The sequence below is a fragment of the Diplotaxodon limnothrissa genome, linkage group LG19 (assembly GCF_057381915.1).
Source record: "Diplotaxodon limnothrissa isolate DT_005_m linkage group LG19, D_limnothrissa_male_GT1.1, whole genome shotgun sequence".
NCBI lineage: Eukaryota > Metazoa > Chordata > Actinopteri > Cichliformes > Cichlidae > Diplotaxodon > Diplotaxodon limnothrissa.
In genome coordinates, this window is record NC_140614.1 from 20,557,689 (window position 1) to 20,579,410 (window position 21,722).

General features: G+C 40.4%; 3 protein-coding genes across 3 annotated transcripts in view; 1 reads left to right on the forward strand and 2 right to left on the reverse strand.

The window, feature by feature from the left end:
• sos2 (son of sevenless homolog 2 (Drosophila)) overlaps positions 1-8,957 on the reverse strand; it is a 39,518-nt gene extending 30,561 nt beyond the window's left edge. The window contains exon 1 of the mRNA XM_085342565.1: positions 8,070-8,957. Coding sequence (XP_085198691.1) covers positions 8,070-8,153 — 84 coding nt within the window. The 5' untranslated portion in view covers positions 8,154-8,957. The remainder of the gene's footprint in view (positions 1-8,069) is intronic.
• A 1,460-nt stretch (positions 8,958-10,417) lies between these two features.
• Positions 10,418-16,855, reverse strand: l2hgdh (L-2-hydroxyglutarate dehydrogenase). The gene is made up of 10 exons (XM_085343135.1): positions 16,650-16,855; positions 15,424-15,539; positions 13,884-14,035; positions 12,761-12,892; positions 12,515-12,677; positions 12,383-12,417; positions 12,133-12,300; positions 11,643-11,800; positions 11,408-11,539; positions 10,418-11,318 (listed from the first exon to the last, which is right to left on the reverse strand). Exons 1-10 carry the CDS (start codon positions 16,727-16,729, stop codon positions 11,123-11,125), a joined length of 1,332 nt encoding a protein of 443 aa, XP_085199261.1. The 5' UTR covers positions 16,730-16,855; the 3' UTR covers positions 10,418-11,122.
• A 78-nt stretch (positions 16,856-16,933) lies between these two features.
• On the forward strand, positions 16,934-21,586 carry dmac2l (distal membrane arm assembly component 2 like). The gene is made up of 4 exons (XM_085343635.1): positions 16,934-17,199; positions 18,952-19,160; positions 20,756-20,927; positions 21,048-21,586. Exons 1-4 carry the CDS (start codon positions 17,105-17,107, stop codon positions 21,160-21,162), a joined length of 591 nt encoding a protein of 196 aa, XP_085199761.1. The 5' UTR covers positions 16,934-17,104; the 3' UTR covers positions 21,163-21,586.
• The last annotated feature ends 136 nt before the right edge of the window (positions 21,587-21,722 follow it).

Consider the following 21,722-nt stretch of genomic DNA (forward strand, 5'->3'; position numbering starts at 1 on the left):
GTGTGATCAGGTGCTGTGTGTCTTCACAATAGGAGAACAGAAAGGTTGGAGGTAATAATAGAGGCAGGAGGGTGTTGATACAGGGTTAACATTTCTAATTCAATTGATTATTCTCCTAGCTGTGTATATATGCCCTGCATCAGGCTCAGGTTGCAGGTAATATGTGTGTGTGTGTGTGTGTGTGTGTGTGTGTGTGTGTGTGTAGAAGAGGTGGGAGTGGGGCTTGTTATTATACCCGAGCATGTGTCACTGTTTGTGATTCATGCCATGACATCATCTGCATTACAACCAGACTGTCTGGGGAACCATGAGGCAGAGATCAACTCTGAGACAACAGGCACACGCAAACACATTAAAAATACACAGACACAAAAGACGCACAGATCTGAGACATAAACAGATACAACTTCCACTACGATGCTAAAAAGCAAGCACATATATACACACGTCCCCTATCCCTGCTCACATTCAGATAATAAAAGACAATAGGTGGTGGACATGAGGCGAACTGCACGTGGCCATGACTTGACGCCAGGCTTGTGTGACCCAGTGACCCTGGCCGCCTGCCTGCATCCACCCATCCTGACTGAACCCTGTGTGAGGACAAGCTGATGTTCAAAGCCCTGATTTAATATTGTGGGAAGGGCGGGGAACCTCTGTTTTAACCAGCAACATCTTTTTCTGTGGTAGGCCTGAGCCTGGTGTACAGGAAACGCAACCTGTTACCAGAAACATCCTGCTGTCATCACATAGGCTCATCCTGGAGGTGCAGCAACTCACTCCTGCACATTGTGTCCTCCTCACATATGTTTACCATTTGCACTTTGACAGGATTACTGCAATCAACAGAAACAGCCAAGTTCACACAGACAGACATTCATATCCTGTCCAGTAACCATGACGACTACTAATCATTACTAAGTACTAGTGCTGTAACTAATCATGTGACCAAATGTTTTGGAGGTTTTTTAGAATTACCTGGAAATGCCTTTTAAAAACTTCTTAAAGTAACGCTGCCACAAAAATATTCAACTCAAGACAAAAAAAGACCACCAATTATTATAATTTCTAGCAAATAATAATAAGTAATATATGCAAATACAAATTTTGATAATCATGACCTTTTGCTGTTTAACTGCTGGGAGGTGAAAATTTCATTGAGACTGGCCCGCCAATTAAGGAGATGGGGTACATACAGACATACATTCACTACAGTGATTATAGTAAGATTATTATATGAATACTGCAGCTATTCTTTGGGCCTGGTTTATTTTCAACCTTTGTCCTTGCACATGACCAAGTATACATAGTTTCAAGTCCAGCCCAGGAACTTTGCGCAATTATATCACCCTCTTCTCTTTTCTCATCATTTTCTCTCCCTGTCTAGATTCAACCTGGTAATAAAGGCATGAAATATTTAATTGGCCAATCCCACGGCAGCAACTCGGGGCATTTAGGCATGTAGATTTGGACACAGCGACTCACTGAAGTTCAAACAGAGTGGTGAAGAAGGGTGACTGTAAGTGGCTCTCAATGTTGGTGCCAGACTGGCTGGTCTGACTATTTCACATACTTCTGCTCTGCCAGGATTTTCCCACACAACTATACTTCGGATTAAAATAAATAAATACATAAATATCGAGTGAGCTGCAGTAACCACACTGCTTTAAGCTGATAAGAACAAAACAGTAAAACTACAAATGCAGAAGAACATCTCTGAATGCACAACCTTGCAGTAAATGCACTGTAGATGACAACCAATATTGGATAACAAAAGATTAGAAAAAGATTGCCTGGTCTGATGAGGTAGGGTTACAATTTGGAGTGAACAACATAAAAATCATAGATCAACCTGAGCTCTTTGTTACTGCCTTGTATCAAAGAGCTCAGGTGGGAGGTGTAATGATGTGGGGGATTTCCTTTGCATATTTCGGGCCAAAAGTCATCAACAAAACACAGCCCATCTGAGTATTGTTGCTGATCATGTCCATCCTTTTATGACTACAGTGCGCCCAACTTCTACAGGCTGCTTCCAGCACAAAGCTCAAATCATCTCAATCTGTCTTCTGAACATGACAATGAGTTCACTGTACTCAAATGTCCTCAACACTCACCAGATCTCGATCCAATCCTTTGGGATGTAGTGAAACAGGAGATTCACATCATGGATGTGCAGCTGATGAATCTGCAGCAACTGTGTGATCCCATCACGTCAACATCGACAAAAAATCTCTTTGTACTTAGTTTTCATGGCATAGATTAAGCAAAGACTTCTCTAAAGAGCAAAAAGGGGGTCCAATCCAGAAATAGCAAGGTGTAACTAATAAAGTGGCTGTTAGGCATAGCATTTAGCAGTCATTTAAGGTCGCAGAGTCGGTTCTTTATGCAGCGTGGCACAGAGAAGCTGGAGTTGAGCTCTTATTATTTGGTATAAATGTTTATCCATTTTTTTTCCCGATAAGCACTTTTTACTTCAAGACAATAAATTATATGTTAACACGGACATTATTATTTACACGCTACTAAAATGTATATTTTTTCTGTAAATCTTTCTTTTTTCAACAGCGGGTTACTTTAATCTACATTTACAGAAATTTATCTCACCATATAAACAAAAAATAAATAAATAAATAAGATCTCATGTGATCGTGGGAAACACAGGAGGACTTTCTTTCAACCACCCGTTTACTGATTTCACAGAACCTGTGGTTACAGAAGATGAACACAAAACTGTGGGGGTTTTGTACTACTTCCTGGCTCTTTATCACTTTCAATTAAAACCATTTGATTTGAGCTGTCAATGTATAAAATGCAGCACTTAAATGGAAGACGCAGTTTTGATGACTGGCTGGAATCGAGCGCTGCAGTAGAGTCTCGCAATAAATCTCTGATGGTGAAATGACAAGAGCTCTGTCTAGTCTGAGTAAAAAAGGCAACAAAACCATGTGACTAAAATAAAACAACTCTCTCAGCTTGGGCCCCAAGTGAAGTCACCCTTTCAGAATTTAACCGACTGCTCATGCTGAGACTATTAAAAAAGGCAACACACACAAACATAAAGCAGGCTTGTAACCTGACCAATCACGGTTTAAAATGCTGGCCTGTGAACTCAACTGCACCAGGCTGCTCTAACTCAACAAGGCAATGGAATGAAACTGTACCCAGCAAACCTCTGGCCCATTTCTCAATGCCAATGAAACAGCAGACCTGGGGAATGCACAGTTATTATTAACACCAGCATGTCAGGGTGAGATAGAGATCGTGCATTGCACCAAGCATGAGCCATATAATCGCCAGCCAGGATATGTAGATGCAGCAATATGAATCAACAGGTTTAGGGTTCATGGCAATACATGACTTAAGTCTCAGTAATATATGCAAAAGCAATGAGAGCGATCTCGTAAGGATTTTTAATAAAATAGAAAGATCAATGGAAAACGAAAGGTTATTGGGGAGCACAGTAACAAGAGAGCTGCAACCGCTGCAAGCACCGTTTTATGGAAGCAACCCAATGCAAAACGAAACTTAATTCTATTCTCTAATCCTGTTAATCTTTTGGAAATATACAGATAAGGTTTTTAAAACCAGTTATTGTCCAACCTTAACCTGGAGACAAACACTGCACTTGTGTCATGGTGAAATATTCATTTATAATATAAAATGAGCATAAATGACAGACGAAAGCAGGATTTGAACTGTTGCATTTTATATGTGTATATACTTCAACTGCTTCACAGCAAAGCAACCAAGTACTTAATTCTTACAGACATGCAATTAAACTTACATCAAATTAAAGACTTCCTGAGAACTGTGCATTGCAACTAACAATTACTGTTTTTAGTTCATCATTTGATGCACAAATCTTCCAACATGATGTCTTCAAATCAGCTTTTCTACCCACCCTACAGCATAAAAACAACATTATATAAAAAAATAAAGAGAAAAGACAAGAATAGCACATCTTCACATTTGACAGTATTTCTGCATTTATTCTTTGCAAGTGATTCATTTTTTGTCAGAAAACTAACAGATTACACCATGCAAAAATTTAGCTGCAAAATTAATAGATTTTTAATCTCGCTCAAGATTTTGGCTACCCACGATCAAATAAACACGTTCCACTGATTTTGAAAATGCAAGCTCCACCAAATCAAACGCTCCCTAAAGCACTGCCTGGCGCCAATCACAGCTGTGATAAGACTACATTAAAAGACAGATGTCTAGAAAATTTCTGGCACAACAGAAGGCGAAAGGCTAGTCTCTAGAAGCACAGCAGCATTTGTTGTTTGGAAATAGAATTTAGAAAAGAAGAAAGAAGAAGAAAGTGTACTTTATTGGTCCCCGTGTGGAAAATCCCTCTCTGCATTTAACCCATTCACTCAGTGAAGCAGTGGGCAGCCACTGGGCGCCCGGGGAGCAGTGTGTAGGGACGGTACCTTGCTCAGGGGTACCTCAGGGTAGCTGTTCAGGGGAATCGAACCCCCGACCTTCCGATCATGGGGCCACCACTCTACCTACTGAGCTATCCCTGCCCATCACCCCCTAGGGCAAGTGATGTAAACAGAGAACAAATCACATGCAAAGAGTACTACAGAGATGTGTTCCCACCACAAAGAAACACAAATAATTTACTCAACCACCTGAAAAACACACCACAATCTGAAGTATAACGGCAACCAAGAAAAACAATGCAACGGTTGCTAACGTGCATCATCTATGAACTCACATATCCACAACGGTGAGTCTGTGCAGCGTGTCAGCATGTCCATCAAGATAAAAGTTGGACAAAAGATGCGTTATGACACACAGTTACTTTTCCAGAGTGCCAATACCAAAGAATTCAGGTAAATACGGAGGACTAGTTTTATGTTTAAAACTGGAAAAAGGGTTGTGTTAACAAAAACATTTTTGTCACTTAAATAATCGTGACAAATAACTCAATTCACCCATCAATTTTCTTCCACTTATCGAATGCAAGGTCGTGGGAGTGTTGGAGCCTATCGTAGGGCAAGAGGTGGGGTACACCTTGGGTAGGTCGCCAATGTGTGGCAGGTAGGGATGGGTATCGTTTAGGTTTTATCCGATACCGGTGCCAAATCGGTACTTTTGAAACGGTGCCGGTGCTCAAACGGTCCTCAAACCGGTGCTTAAAGACTGGAGAACACAAAATTGGTCCAAAAACCTCTCATGTTCAGCTGGTTTTTTGTAAAAAGATAACAATGTTAGCCTTTTCTGCAGCTATGGGGCATATATGGTATCACTCATGTGTAACTGTTTTCCACTTTTTCTTTGGTCATTTTAGCCATTTTGGCCAGGGTGAAGGGAGTATCTGCCATCAAACAAGAAGACAGCCGCATGTAGCTATGATGATGTTTGCTAGTTCACCTTACCTGCATTAATGTAATAACGTGGTTAGCCTACTAAACGTAAATTACACACGAACAACATGAAGCTACTCACGCAGAGAAGAACGGCTGCTGCCATCATCATCCGTCATCATTTCTGCTACACTGACAGGGCTAGGGGCCAGGACTCTCCTCTTCGTGTTTTTGGGGGATATTGCTAACTCCGGGTCCGATAACAGGCAACCCACGCACAGTAGATGTGCTCGGTGTGAGGTCTCGCAGCAAGCTATCATACGGCGCATTTCTGGGCTTTTAAAAAAAAAACGCTATGCGTCGCCAGGTGTTTCATCGGATTTGAGGTGTTACCTCCTTTGACAGTATCACAGTATCAGCTTAAAGCACTTGTTGCAGGCTGCTGAGTTTGCATATTTTGCTGTGAAGTACAGCCAGACTTTTGACCGCTTCGCCTTGGGCATATTTAATCTGTAGCTCTGCTCTAAAAGAACGCACGTACCTGGACCCGCCTACTATCCTCGGAAACGTAAAATTATTGGCTAGAAGTGTATCACAGCTCAGGAAAAAAAAGCACCGAAATGTGCGCTGCTTTTCGGTCTGGTTACTACCGTTTATGTCAGAACCGGTGCCATCATGGCACCGGACACCGGTACCCATCCCTAGTGGCAGGGCACGACAAATAATCTTGACAATAATTTTGGCCAAAATCATGCAGCTCTAGCCTTAATTCCAATAATGTGATGTCATGGTTATTTGTTAAGCCTCAGTAAATCCATCCATCTCATTTATGATCTACATATATCCAAAACCAACCACCACCTGGTGACACATCTCAGAACTAGCTCCCTGCTTGATAACAAACTTACGTCCCTGATCTGGCCTTTACAAGTTTTCTTTATTTATTTCATTCTAGAGGATGGAGTCATCCACCACAGCTCCTGGACAGCTGTTTAAAAAAAAAAAAAAACAAACAAAAAAAAAAAACAGCGAGTCACAGTCAGTCAAAACCATAACAAACTTCTCTTGCGTCAATCTCTGACAGGCTCTCCCTCTGGCAGTTGTGCAGCAAGTTGAGACAATGACACTGTGGCATCGCGACAGACCACCTGCTTTCTCAGTTTCACCTGATTCATCACACCATTTCTGCAATACTGATCACTGACAAGAACAGGGCAGCGTTATTTATAAGCATGATGTTGCTACACAGCTAAATCCACAGACAGTAACCTCTATAGCCACAGTGCTGCTAAAACTAAAACATGTCCCAACAAAAAGCACATTAAATACAGGTTCAAGGCTTTTCTGTCAGATACTGAAAGCACGTAAAAAACAAAACAAAAAACAAAAAAACTTTATAACACGACCAGTGATAAAGTTAAGCACAAAACCATCTTTCAACCTTGACAAATGGCTTGTTGTTGATATTTATTTTAAGAAAGGAATTATTTCAGTATTTCTATCAATGTTAAATTTCATTTTTCAGTGCGTCTGTTTTGTGTAAGGGGCTTAGTTTTAACTTGGAACCAAAGCACTCAAACACCAATAATGAATAGCAGGTTAGGTGAACCACAAGTCTCTAAAGGTCACCTAAATAAGCAATGCCATTTTCCATTCTGATGCAGCACAGTTTGCCTGTTTGGCCAGTGTATTTCTTATAGTGGAAGAAGAAGAAGAAGAATCTAGTTTCTATTTTGAACTGTAACACAGGCTTTCTTGGGACTCTCCAGCCACATCAGAACACTAAAATTCATGAGTAGGTCTTGACGGGACGCTGTAAGTTTATACACACAGCCAGTTCAAAAGGAAACGCAGCATGCAGATCATTGTGCACCTTCCAGTTTCTAAACAGTTTGGCCTTGTGTGTAACCTTACAGAAAAGCAAGGCAAACAGTCCCCAGTGAAACAGAAAGAGCAGTGACAAATGCGTTTTTCTCCATTAGGAGTTGGTACCAGACTTTCATGACTCTGCAAGTCTGAGCAGAAGGGGTGAGGGGATGTGGAGGGGCCACAAAACAGAAAATAAACCTAGGAGAAGCCAAGATGATGCAAGAAAAAGGAAAGAACAGGGCAGTCAAAAAGGAACTGATACAGATGTGTCCTGCTGACCAAGGAAATTAAAATGCAAATGCTTCCTATTCCGAAGAATTCATTTTAAGTTTATAAGAGTCTAAGCTGCATTGCTTGGGAAAAAAAGGCAGATAAGTGTGACCAAAAGCACCCGAAAACAGCTACAGAAGCTCTTTGCTCAGCAATGATGATCTTTTGATGAAATGAGGAACAAATAAAGAAGGCAACACGACACTCAACTCAAGCTTCATTGGTATTCACCCTGGATCATGCAAGTCGTTAGCACACCCTCGAAACGACGAAAAACTCGTTACAAAGGAACAACTTCTTCAAAATCACTGTGGGAAGTCATTATGAGGAACTTGGGTGACGAGCATATTGAATAGGCACAGCAGAGACATGTCAACAGGCGCGGGATATCTCCAGAGGTCTGCAAAACACTAAATGCCTCACAAATAAGTATAGTGTTAATATAAACACTTTGAAGTTTTTGCTTCTGAGCCGACTCAAGTCAAGAAGTGTTACCAAAACTTTTGTTCTGGTAAAGATGCACAGATGAAACCAGTGTTCAAATCGGTCACCCCAATACGGGTGTTTTGATTTATAATAGTGCATAGAGAAAGCTGGTGGTCACAGTCGTACCTTTCGTAGAGCTTGCACGAAGAGGCCTCTCCATTTGTGACTATTCTCGTCACTTGAAAAGTCGTATATCTGCTGGGGCTGCATTGCTGAAGCGGCTCCTGGTGTTGCCGTGATCCGGGCTGAACCGTCAGCATCGGCCCCGGGTAAATTGTCCTTATGGGTGGGTCAGTCCCGGCTTTACAACGGTGAAACAACACAAACTGGCTCACTTAATAAAAAGCAGAGTAACTAAAGCAGAGTATGAGTCCGAGGTCAAATCGTGCTAAACAGCGGAAAAAATATCTATTAAAAAAGATGGAAAAAAAGCACATGTAGCAATAAAGTTAAGTCGCTAGCTTTGTGGCTATGTGGCCAGCCTGCTGCTCCTGTAAACACCCAGCAGCTGCTAACTGCTAATAAGAATGCTGCTAAGTGTAACACTTGCTGCTTGGCGTTTGCTTAAAAACTTTAAAGCAGGCACATTGAGCTCAATGTTGAGGCAAGACGTTGGAGCCGAGGTTGCTGCCAGCTAACTACAGCTACAAGTTATGTTACGTTGTTTACAGCCAAAACACCTGCACGCTAGCGTTAGCTGGCCGGCTAACGATTGCTACAGGCTGCTGGGGCTGGCCTCCGCTGCGAGTACTATGTTGTGGCACACGACCCGTTCAGCTCCAAACAAGGCACACTTTCTCCTGCGCTGCTTGCTCCGAATTCAGTCATCTTCCCCGCAGCAGATAAGGCGCTAAATCCCGCGTACACCTCCAAAGCAGCGGCCGGTCCGAGGCATATTTGCGAGCAGAGCCGCTGAAGAGCAGCCGAGGTGTTTTTGGTTCGTGAAGTCGAAGATGTTCGTACCAACTCCGCTGCCTGCCTACAGCTTCTGCTCGCTGCGCCGTGCGTCCCTGCGTAATTTCACATTTTATTGGACTGAAAAAAACAAGGCTGGACTTTTGTCTACACACAGAGTAGACTCTTAGCAGCGAAGAGTAGCGACACACAGGGATAGACAGCAGGAAATACAATAAAACTTATTGACTTTCCCTTTGAAGTGTCGGCCACACTAAACACATTTCTAATTACGTTTTATATGACAAGGAGGCTGGATTAATGGGAAAAATGCGCTTAAATAAATATTATGAGTGAAAATATTTTTTTGAAAACTTATGTGCCCCATACATTGTCTTTGTTGCTGTGATTCAGCACATGAAAAAAAAATGATTGACTTCATTTTTAATAATTAAATATTTAATATGTATTTAATTTATTTTGGCTCTTCCAGTATGTTGCCTCCTTGTATCCAAACTTTATAATTCATTGACTTAGCCATGGCACAGAAGGGCTCCTAGCATCCTCCCCCTCAAACCTCTCCATGTCCTCCTCCACTACATCCATGAACTTCCTCCTGCTAGCTCCATCTTCAACATAATTTATCCAGTATATCCACTATCCCTCTCTTGTACGTGTTGCATCTTTAGAGCTATTTCTTGACATGAAGCCATACTGCTGCTTGGTGATCATCATCTCTGTCCTGGTATGGCTCATCAACTTTAGTCCTCTGTAGTTACAACAGTTTTACATATCTTCCTTGTTCTTCAAACAGTACAAGTACACTTCTCCGTTGCTCAGCCATCCAATCAGTCTCCGGGACTGTGTTAAACAGTGTGCTCTGGTTAATTGTGGTTCCCTAGGGTAATTAAATGTAAAATGGCAGGTAGAAACTTTCACTTCAGGCCCCTCTTTTGTGAAACCAGCTCCCAATTTGGAATAGGGAAGCTACTTTTAAGATTAGGTTTAAAACATCTCAGTATGTAATCATTAGTTATTATTAATCTATGGCATGTCTTTGTTCTGTCCTCTGACGCTCCCCCCCCAACCAGGGGCTGAGGCTAATTCTGCCAGCGGTTTCTTCCTTTTTAAAAGTGAGTTTTTCCCTCCCACTGTTGCCAAGTGGTTGCTGATAGGGGACAGTATTAACCTTGCAATATAAAGCACCTTGAGGCAAATGTTTTTGGGATTTGGTGCTATATAAATAAAATGTAACTGAATTGGTTAAAAAGTCCACAACTCTCTCCATACCACCACTTCATCCTCTTCAGTGCAGTGAAAAATCAGCTTTAAACACAGCAAGGTTGTGTTTAAATATTCGAAGTTGTGGTCAATTCCCATATTAGTCATTATATTTAAATATAAAAGAATGTAGCCTACATCTTTAAAAAAAAAAAAAAAAAAAAATCCTCCAAAAAAAACTAACCTAAAACAGAAACCACAAAAATGGCACATTTGTTTTCAAAAATATATATTTTAAAAATTACCTTAACATTCATTTGTCATAATCAATGTAATGACAGAGAGACAAACAGAACAGTTTTAGGAACATGTGCAGAGTTTGAAACAGATTCAAGAGAAATCACCAGCAGCTCCACAAAAAATATAAATTTGCCTTGATGAAAATATAAATAAGACAAAGACACTATTTAGTCATGATATAATTTAACAATCTTTGTTGCACAACTGTCAAATGGAGTAAGAAGAACCGATCTTTCTTGGTAAACCGTGTGGTACATGAAGACTTTCATAAGCCAACATCTAGATAAAAGCCTTCATGATGACACCGAAACTCTTCATTCATTTATAGCAGACTATACAGTCTTCAAACTCCTCTTTCATACAGGTTGAAAAATCACATTGAAAAATTAAAAAGAAATCGTTTGTACTGAAATGTAACCATTAGAGAGTCCTCGTTTAAATCTAAAGTGCACATTTACGCACAGTTGATGTACTTTGATATTATAATTTTAATGTTAGAAACTGATGATAATGCTATTGAAGTTACAAATGTAAAAAGCAGGTCATGGCAAACTTCATTTCTAGACAAATGTAGTGCACAAAATAAACTGTACTTTCATACGTGGTGGAGTAAACATACAACCCGAAGTAGCACCACGAAAATAAAAAAGTGTTAAAAACAAAACCGCAGCAGAGAAGTCACTTTATTCTGTTAAATTAAGGCCTGTCCTGTAATAAAGAAGTCATGACAGCTGGACTTTCTTTGGTTTTCTCTCCTCCCTCTGCTACAGCGTAAAGCGGTTCTCCACCTCATCTGCAATCATCTCAGCAATGGCGAGGGAGGAGGTGGCTGCCGGCGAAGGAGCGTTACGCACGTGGAGCACTCGACTGCCCACGTCTCCGACCCCGCCGTCAAACACAAAGTCATCCACGAGGTTTCCGTCGCGGTCGAGGGCCTGTGCTCGAACTCCCGTTGGACCCCTGGACAGGAAACAACCGGCGGTTACAGAAAACCGGTCCTAACATTTATCCTAATATTGTGTAACAAGCACCAAGAATGATTTCTCTACCTGATCACATCACTCAGGGAAAGTTCAGGGATGTACTTCTGCAGATTTTTAACCTGTGCACCAATGAAAAGTCCTCTATACATTTCTCCAACTCCGAATATAATGTTCCTCATTATTAGCTTCTGAAGGCCTCTGCAGGTAAACAAAACAAAATAAAACACAAATTGGCATCACACACTACGCAGCTGTTACACTGTGACTGAAATTGTCACATCTTCCAGGACAGATTTGCTACCTGAACAAGAGCGCATCAGCAAAGTCTTGAGCACTGAAGTCGTACACTTTGTAACCCTCCCTTTTAAAGGCGAGGACAGCGTTGGGGCCGAGCCAAATACTTCCATCCATCCTCGGGGTAAAATGAACTCCGAGGAACGGAAAACGAGGGTCAGGAACCTAATGAGAGATTTTACAGAATGTATTAGAAAACACAGACATGTTAAACCTACAACAGGTATTAAAACAACCCACAAATAATGTGGATGCAACCGTCAGAACTCTGCTTCAGAACTACTAAATTGGAATCGACAGGAAGTCATCTTTTTAAAATTCCCCTCAAAACATCTCCAGGCAGGAGGAAAAAGAAGTCCACATACTGTAACTCACTTATACTTTTTCACATATATCTGGGATGTTCTGCAATTGAGATTGCCAAAAAATGATTTAAACAAACAGAAAACACCTGCCTGTATATGTTTGTACCAGGAAAACATTTTCAGCAGACTTACAGGGTAAATATTTCCTTTGACCAGGTAATTCTTCTCAGGTTTCAAGACTAAATAATCTCCTCTGAACGGGACGATCCGTGGCTCCCGACTGCATCCAGATATCTGTGACAAACGGTCCGAGTACAGGCCCCCACAGGTCAGGACGTAACGGCACCGCAGCTCATTACCCTGTGAGAAAGTAATGATGCAAAAACTGTAAACAACAGAACACGATCTGACCGTGTGATACCTTTGTTTTAACATGTCTTACTTTGTTATCTCTGACTGCAAGTGGATATTTCATTCCTGCAAATGGAATTTAAATAGGGAGTTGTGTTAGCTATACAATTTTTATGACAAGTTATGACTGTGTCAACACTGATGTGCACAACCAGCTTGTTACCTTCTGTGCTTCCTGATGGGCTCTCCTTGATCATGGAAATGTCATTGACCTCATATTCAGTTACCACAGTGCCACCTGCCTCCTTGAAGTCAGTACCATAACTGAGAGCCACCATCCTCCAATCGACAATGCCAGTGTAGGGCGAATCCAAGGCCATTATCCCCTGAAAAGACGAAATATCAAATATTACTCTGCATTAACACGTTTTTGTCCAAGTAAATGAGATGATGTTTGTTTTCTTTTCACCCTGCAGTAAGGCTCTCTGTCCCGGATGCCCTTGCCATCGACAATGGTGAGGTCACGCACATTGTTCTTCATGCCGCGCTCATATAAAGCCTTCAGTCTGGGAATCTCTTCCTGCTCCACAGCAACGATGAGCTGCATGGTTTAAGACAGAAACACATACTGTATACTTCACTATTACCAACTGAAAAGTTTCAGAGTACCAACAATCGCTAAAAAAAACAAGCAGGCATCAAATCGTTGGTAACATACATGGTCCTCTTGTATTCTAAATAAATATAAGATTTTATTTTTTGCAATAAGAATTGGCGCTCAGTCCTTTTCTTTACTCTACGGGGCAATAAAAATTAACATCCAAGTCAAAGATCTTGATTTGGATTTAATCTTTAGGGGGAGACATCAAAGCTGTCTCCAAAACACTCCAAATATTTGATCCTTGCATTGGATTTCATTCAGCTACAGAGCTGACTTTAAGACCCGTGTCTGGGAATAAATATACATTTCAAAGATTTAAAAGCTAGTTCAAACTTCCATCCATCCTCCCATTCCACACTGCAAACTCCAGACAAAAAAAAAACTCCAGAAAATCAATTTGAAGTAGGAACCTACCAGGACCTGCTGAGGTCACAGGTTAACCACTGCCACCTAGTTCAATTTTAGTTGCTTTTAGTCGTTATGCTGCCTCCTGCTGGATTAAGCTCACCATGAAATTAGTTCCAACTGTGGGTACCGACTTTTCCCCCACTGCTTTTAATCAATATGCAGTTTTATTTTTTCTATAAATTTCCTGACCTTGTCACCCATTTTTGCTTTACATTTCACAGTGGCTCCATAGCGTGGTGCTTAATAAGCAAGAAAATATCTGTTTTCTATCACAGATATCTGTTCTCACTGAGAACATATAGAACCAAGAGTACAAAACAATTAGCCCCTGGTAAAAATGGGTAACATTAATTAAACTGTGTAAATATGGATGAAGCTGAAAGGGCAGTAGGCTACTGTTAAATACAGTTAAACTAGTAGTATATTTCCTTCCCAACACTGTTGATAAATGTCTGCTGTAATTTCAGTCACTCAAGGTGGTCACTGAACTCTAAATCTATCAGCTTAACATACAGAGACAAACCTTTCCGCATCTCTTGTAAGGAAGTCCTTTCTTCTCACAGTACTCATAGGCTAAAGTGGCTCCTCGCACACACAGGCGAGCCTTCAGTGATCCCGGTGTGTAGTAGATCCCACTGTGAATGACTCCACTGTTATGCCCACTCTGGTGTAAAGCTGGTAGGTATGGACAAATTGAAGAACAATAAGAGAGAAGGGAGTATTAAGTCCTACGGAGTGATGGGGGGAAAAAAAACTGACTCAAATAATTTTTTTGTTTCGTTTATTTATCTGTTTAAATGTTGATCATTTTAATATGCAAAAGTTTTAATTAACTTTATTTAACTTTCTGTTTGGTAAATATTAGGGTACACTTAGGAGATTAGCATAGCATAAAAGAGTGGAAAACAGTAGTTAATATTCAGGTGTGTTAATACAAAGCCACTATCTTCCCAGGAGTTGATGTCTCAACAAATTCTTTGGACTTTGGGCAAACAAGAACAAAGTGTGCATTATATTTGGCCACAGTGCACAGCGCCACATTTGGGGAAACTCAGCATAACAGCGCAAACAACTCAAGCACAGTGGTGGAGGGCTGATGGTCTGGGTTTGTTTTGCAGCCACAGGACCTGGGCACAATCATTGAGACAACCATGAGCTCCTCTGTATACCAAAGTATTCTAGAGTCAAACGTGAGGCCATCTATCTGATAGCAAATGAGTCACGTAGGATTAAAATGATCCAATGCACAGCATCAAATCTACAACAGAAAGGCTGAAAAAGAAAAGAATCAACATGCTGCAATGGCCCAGTCCAAGTCCAGACCTCAACCTCACTGAAATACTGTGGTGGGACCTTAAAGCGGGGATTCTGTTAGGGTCAACTTGGGTCCCAGAGTCATCAGACAGTTAGCTGAGGGTCTGCCCACCTGCCTTTTTACAATGCATCAAATACGCATGCGTCCAGACGGCAGACTTAAAAGAAGTATAACAGGAATGACAAATCAGGCGTGGGTTCTCCAACTGTTGACTTCTGTGTCCACAACAGTAGAATCAGGCTTAAGAGAATAGTGCACAAACAAATGCCTGCTATCATCGATGAACTGAAGCACTGTTTTAAATAAGAGTGCTAAGTTTTACCACAATGATGTGAGAGACTGAAGTCACACAGGAAATTATTAATTTAAGTCATCGCTACAAGCCATTATATCATGCATCTATATCTATATATATCTATATCATGCAAGTTTTTCACATGACTGCAAATGTACGGTAGTATAAATATCTTATATACTGATTGGGGTAAAGTGTTGTCATACATCCAAAATCCTGCAATAACTTCAGAAAATAGTGCCAGAGTATGTTTGCTGGTTTGTTACATTTTAACAATGTTTTGGCTCTGTTCTCCAGGACATTTGATTATTAATGAAACAGTAACTAAAGGGAAAGGGCTGTCAAGTTTAAGAGTGTCAGTGAGTGGGTCAAAAATGTAGAGATTTGTGGAGAACACAAATCTCTACATTAACATGTTGTTCCGTGTCTTTACATCCACAACACTCCACTCACAAAGCTCCTTTTCTTTCTCCAGGAGGACGAAACTGAGCGACGGGTGTCTCAGAATCAGCTCTCTGGCTGTGGCCAAGCCCACAATGCCAGCTCCCACCACAGCTATGTCATATGTGCTGAAAAAACAAAAAGCAAACAGACAGGACAAAATTTAAGGTGGCTATTAATAATCGACTAGCTGTACAGATTGAAAAGGTAGAAAACAAAGCAGAATATTTAGGTCAAAGTCCAGCCATGGATGAGAAAGAGACCTTTGACGCAGATCAGTCTGGAGACCTATGACACAGATGTTTGAGTTAAAGAGGTATTTGCAATTACAAATAGGATAGAAGAACCCTTCACCATATAGGCAAGCTAGAGCAAGCAAGGATCTGCAAGAACACAATGTTCACAAACATTTAAATCTTGTAACCAAGTGAGTACATTTTGCGGCACTTTTGCAACAGCCAGACAAAATGTCTTAAATGTCCCACAAAACATTAAAGCAATAAATGCAACCAGAGATTAAATCAGGGACTATCACCAAATTGGTTAGAAAGTGTCAATGTTCAGAGATGAAACCTTGCTCGAGGGTTTCTATCATAACTAGAACAGAGTGCCAGGACCTGTACAAATGCGCACAGGTGTAAGTAGTTAAACCTGCCAAACATTTCACCTGTCAACCCGAGGGTTATCTCTGAAGAAGCTGAATTTAAGTAGGAAGGTTTCCCTTGCTCTTAATAATAATTAACTGTAATTTCCTATATTGCAGGGCTTCCTTAAAGTAAACTGGAGAGGGAGCGGTAAGCTGTGTGCAGCCTCTGAAAATACGGCAACTCTAACAACCGTCCTCCCTGCTGGACACTTATTAAGAAATCAAGGGAGCTTCTGAAAGTTTAAAATGACTTAGTGAAATGTGAATGGAGCGCAGATGACTGGAAAGGCAGACAGATGTTTTGTGTGAGTAAACAACGTGGTGTGAGGACCTAGCTCATGCAGAGGGTACAGATGTTGTTGAATCTATATCTTGGGGAGTTGGGTGTCCTTGGCAGTGACTAGGACACCTGTGCTGGATTTCACTGACAGCTCAGTGAAAGTTGCATATTTGGGCAGGCTCGTCTGCACATTTTCCTACCTATCTGTACGCATTAAAGAAACTAGCACCCCACCACTACTTCTTCTCTCACATATAACTGAACAAGCTCACACTTATGCACAAGTCATTGTCTTTGTGGTGTCAGCCTCACCCGTGTAGCTGTCTGCTTTGAATATCCTTTAACAGTCCACCAGCAGCCTTAAAGGACGCCCCGCTCAGGATCCGGATCATTGTCACAGCGTTTAATAGCAGCTCAAATTAGCTTCTTCATTGTATAAAAGCCAGGAGCGACTTTCCTTAGCTCCTAGTGTTCGTGTTTCCTCCTCCTCTCGCTCCCGTACGTAGAGCCGCTAACGTTCCGCTCTGACGTAAGCGCGTCCAGCCAATTGGATACCGCGTTTTTTTTATTCGTGATACGTCGTTAAGGTTAAAGGTTAGAGCTATGATGGCTGCGCTCTGAATGTAAACAGTAGTGTTTGTCAGTTGTCCTTTGCTTGTGGGAGGACAGGTGAGAGACGGGATTGTTTATGTGTCGCAGTCCTGCGCTGTTTGTCGGTGAGAGCCAGCAGAGGAGATAACTCCCAGTGCGCAGTTTGGCTTTCAGATATGAGACTGTTGTCGCAGGCGGTGAAGTTTGCGGTGACTCACCCGGAGAGGAGCCGCAGACACTTCTGGGGCTGGCTCAATGCCGTTTTCAACAAGTGAGGCACCTTTTTATTAACTCACCTCCACCTTAACAATACATCACTATACGAAAGTCTTGAGCCATACTTTTCTTTTTCTGGACATTAGCTGCTCATTTTGAACCCAGTCCTTGTACCTGACTATATTCAGAGACTTAACCCTGACCTATGAGTCAGACAAACATAAAACAGGCATCTAACTCAAGGAATGAACCAGTTTTGTCAACACATAACAAAAAACTTGGCAAACACCCCTTTAAAACGTGTCTTTAGGCACTTTGCTACTAGCAGCCTGTAATTTGTTCCTGTTTCTGTAGCTGAATGTATGAAAAATGCTAAATATAATACAGTTTGATAGGCATAAAATAGGATTTTCACACCAACAAGATGATTCCCAAAGAGAGATTAGCTTAAAACTTCTTATATCTCAGCGTGGTGTGTCATTAAAATTGGAAACTGGACATGTTGAGTACAAAATAACAAGTGAAAAGCCACTACAGCTTCTACAGCAGACAAACCTATCTGAAAGTGATGTCCTTAAGAAATATAAAAGAAAAAGAATCCAGGTAAGACTTGACACAGGACCTGAGAGATGCACCTGGATCTTCTGTTGATCGATCTAGTTTTCACTGAGGCCTCATTGGAAATGGCCTCGGTTGAAGTATGGCTATAAAGAAGCCGTTCTTAAGAAAGAAAGAAAAAGCGTGATGTATGCTAAATCATACAAGAACCTGACCAAAAATCAGTGACAACAGGTCTGATGGAGTGATTCATCAATATGTACTGAAGGGGTCAGAAGAAGGAAACAATAGTGAGTATCAACAGCCATCTGTAATGCACGGTTGAGGCTTTGTCATGGTTTGGAGCTGTGTTTCAGACAACGGTGTTGGGATCTTGTCAAAATTGATGGAATTATGAACGCAGAAGAGCAAAAGTCAGTTTTTGATCCACCATGCAATACCATTTAGAAAGGATCTGACTGCCAATGGCTTCATCTTAAACACATCGTCCATCCAGTAAAAGCATAGCTGGGTAGAAATGGACACAATGGGTCAGCTACAGTATTATTTTTTTCCCTAAACAAAGAAAAGAAAGCCCACATTGAAACATATCCATTTATCTAAGATCATATAAACAAAGTCTAAACAAACACTTAAACAGAAAAGCTATTTCTAGGCCTGTATTTATAAATTAATTTTCACTTTTGTTTCATTTACAGAGATTTTTGCTTGTAACTGTTTAGTAAAGATGAGGAATTACAGTCCAGTGGCGCTTAAAATAATTTTTTTCATGTTAAATAAACTAGAATAGAATAGAATAGAATTCAACTTTATTGTCATTGCACATGCACAGGTACAGGGCAACGAAATGCAGTTTGCATCCATCCAGAAGTGCTTTAGTGATATAGATATATTACAATATATATTAGCAATAATATAGATATGTAAGTATATTACAGAAATGGGTCTATTATGTTATAATGTACACGGTATGAAGTATGTTGTGAATATTCTATAACTATAAGTATGTACAGGCTGTAGTGAGTACAAGCTATGTACAGGCTATGAACTGACAACATGTTTGTTTTTGTAAACCGTTGATGATTAGTTCAGGTTTTAACATTTGCCCTAGTGGGGAAGTTGTCAATAGGACTTTTGACTTTTGTCTCTTGACCCTTCTTCCCTTTCTGCACCAAACAAATGTGACCCGTCACATTTCATCACATATCAGCATGTGCAGTACTTTGACTGTTTGTTGATCTTCACTCAGGGTGGACTATGAAAGGATAAAAGCTGTGGGCCCAGACCGAGCAGCAGCAGAGTGGTTGCTGAGATGTGGTGCTAAAGTGCGCTTCCAGGGTTTTGATCGCTGGCATCTCGACTACAACGCATTGCCAACTGGGTCTCTGGGCAGATACAAGATCCAGGCGATTGACGCCACTGAATCCTGCATCATGTACAAAGGGTTTGACTACCTGGGTCAGTGTGGAGAACATCATGTTCTTGTTCTAGACTCATTGACGTCTTCACCTAATGATCGCGGATGTTGTCTCAGATATATTTAAGTGTACAGTCACACACCTGGTGAGGCTGTTGTCTTTTTAATTAACAGAAAAAATGTTCATGGGGAGGAAAACATTGATGAATTAATATTGTGTTTAATGGCTGATCTCATATCACAGAAGAAAGAAAAAAATCCATATTCTTAGATTCAGAGGGTTCGTCGTCTGCACTTAAATATCTTTTGGATGCCTTTTGGATAAGTACTTTGTTAACCTCAGATATACATGCAGTTGTAGTCAGAAGTTTACATCCATGGACGTGAATCTCACAATTATTTTGAGCTTTTAATGATTCCTTTGAACTGTGCAGATGTCATTAAAGATGTGCAGCATACACAAATGTACAAATTTGAATTTACTTCAAACTTTGGGTCAGAAGAATACATACAGGCTCAAATATATACATACAGCCTTACAGATTTAAGGTTAAGTTGAACAATTTGGAAGTAATCTTAAGATATTCCATCCACTTTCCAGCTTAATGTCCGTGTCGTCTGACCATTAAAGGTTTCTCCAGAAAGCATTTAGCTTGTCCATGTTAGGTGCTGCAATTCTTCAAAGTATTGATCAATCCAATGAGTGCTGGTAAACAAATCCTTGTTGTGGTCGATCATGATCACTAATGAGAAGTTAATAGGCCCTGTCAAGTTAAAAGACATTGTAGAACCTTCAGCGTACTTATTAAAAGATTTAGGGGAATGCGTATATATATAGTTTTGAGTGTATACATCTTCAGCCCTGTATGGATTAGAAAAAAATCAAAAGCAAATTCAAATCTATGCACCCAGTTTTTGTTTTTAAAGTGATTAAAATGTGTGCTGTGCAATCATTCCACCCTGGAAAAAGAACTGGTCAAAGAAATCATTAAAAAAAACAAAACAAATTTAACTTTAAAAATAAAGTTATATATGTCTCGTATATAATATAACAAATTAAAAGCAACATTGCAACAAAAATATGTTACAAAACTGACAGACTGTGAACTTTAATAAGGGACGCTTTGATCAACAAGGACAGAACTCAATATTCTGTACTTCCAGCTTCATAATGATCTTGTTGACCTAATGATGGCACTGGGGGAACAGAACATAAGTCATTAGGACTTATGTTCTGTTAACATCAGTAAATCCAGATGTTGACATATGTTAACATAGGTTATTTCCCTTTGAAATCGCTTTGGATTAACATAGTAAAGAGTGTGTTTAAATTAAAAATTAAAGCCAAGTTCAGAAAGTGTAAATTTTGCATTAGCTTCGACCTCGACGGTTGACCTGAAAGCGATTCCCTTCCGTGGTGTTAACAAGAAAGGCGAGGGGAAAGTGCATCTCTCTTAGACTAATTATCTAAAAGTGACGCAAGTGTCCGGGATATTTTACACCAAGCAGGCACGCACGCTTTCTCTGACCTTGCTGGCTGCTGAACTCCAGTATATATATATATTTAAAGGAGAGCATGCCTGAGTCCCTTTTCCTAAACGTGCTGATGCCATTTTTTTAACGTTGATTTTTCTAGATGGTTTGAAACATTTGGAAGAAGTCAAGTTCAATAAGTGTATCTACATTGAAGATGCCTGTCTGGAGAGGCTGACCTCCATAGAGAACCTGCAGGAGAGCTTGTACATGATGGAGGTGGTGTCGTGTGGAAATGTGACTGATAAGGGTATTATCGCCCTGCACAAACTCAGGTCAGTGTTTATTGTTTGCTCCAAAGGAAACAAATTTAAAGTACTGCTTGTTTTAATGGTGCTTTTTTAAAAAAAACAATCTTATAACGAATGAAGTAATTAGGCGATGCTTCCTCTCAGGAAACTGGAGTATCTGTTTCTCAGTGATCTTCCCGGAATCAAAGACAGACAGACAACAGTTGACAGGCTGCAAACTGCACTTCCACATCTGGAAATACAGCTGGACCTGGACTGATCGTGTGAATGGCACACAGCACAACATCCATTATTCTTAGGTTTTGAGGGTTTTTTGTCGCGAGAAGGTGTGGCGTAATCATTCACAGAGTTGTCATTTCGTCAGTCCAACAAAGAGTCAAATGAAATCGCTGGTGACACTAGTTCACTGTGATATTTATTCAAAGTAACTCCATATGTGTGTACATAGAGAAAGCAATTGAAAAGGTTTATTTTAAGAGTAATTTACATCTTCTTTTTAGATTATTTTGGCATTCATCATTAAATATCTGAGGACAAACAGATGGCTGAAAACATCCTTAGCACCAATATTCCAGAGACGTTGAGTACAGTGCGACTGCTGCTAATAAATGTTTGTGAAAGTGGGATAAAGGATGTTTAATGTCTGTATTTACTCCTAATGTCAATAAATAAGATTTTCTGAAACGCTCACGAGCAGTTTAACTTCATGTCCTGCATTATAACTTACTAAAATAACAAACAAGTTGCTCTTATAAAGCCCGTTATTATATAAAAATACATTTGGCAAACCAGGCAAGGCAGTACATTGGAGTTTTTCCT

Excerpts from the sequence above, each read along its gene's own strand:
- l2hgdh (XM_085343135.1), bottom strand. The coding sequence starts at position 16,729 with ATGATCCGGATCCTGAGCGGGGCGTCCTTTAAGGCTGCTGGTGGACTG. Across the intron at positions 12,301-12,382 it reads TTGCAGTCAGAGATAACAAA|GGTAATGAGCTGCGGTGCCG; the intron begins GTAAGACATGTT and ends ACTTTCTCACAG. Across the intron at positions 11,801-12,132 it reads TCAAAGGAAATATTTACCCT|GTTCCTGACCCTCGTTTTCC; the intron begins GTAAGTCTGCTG and ends ATCTCTCATTAG.
- dmac2l (XM_085343635.1), top strand. The coding sequence starts at position 17,105 with ATGAGACTGTTGTCGCAGGCGGTGAAGTTTGCGGTGACTCACCCGGAG. Across the intron at positions 17,200-18,951 it reads CTCAATGCCGTTTTCAACAA|GGTGGACTATGAAAGGATAA; the intron begins GTGAGGCACCTT and ends ATCTTCACTCAG. Across the intron at positions 19,161-20,755 it reads CAAAGGGTTTGACTACCTGG|ATGGTTTGAAACATTTGGAA; the intron begins GTCAGTGTGGAG and ends TGATTTTTCTAG.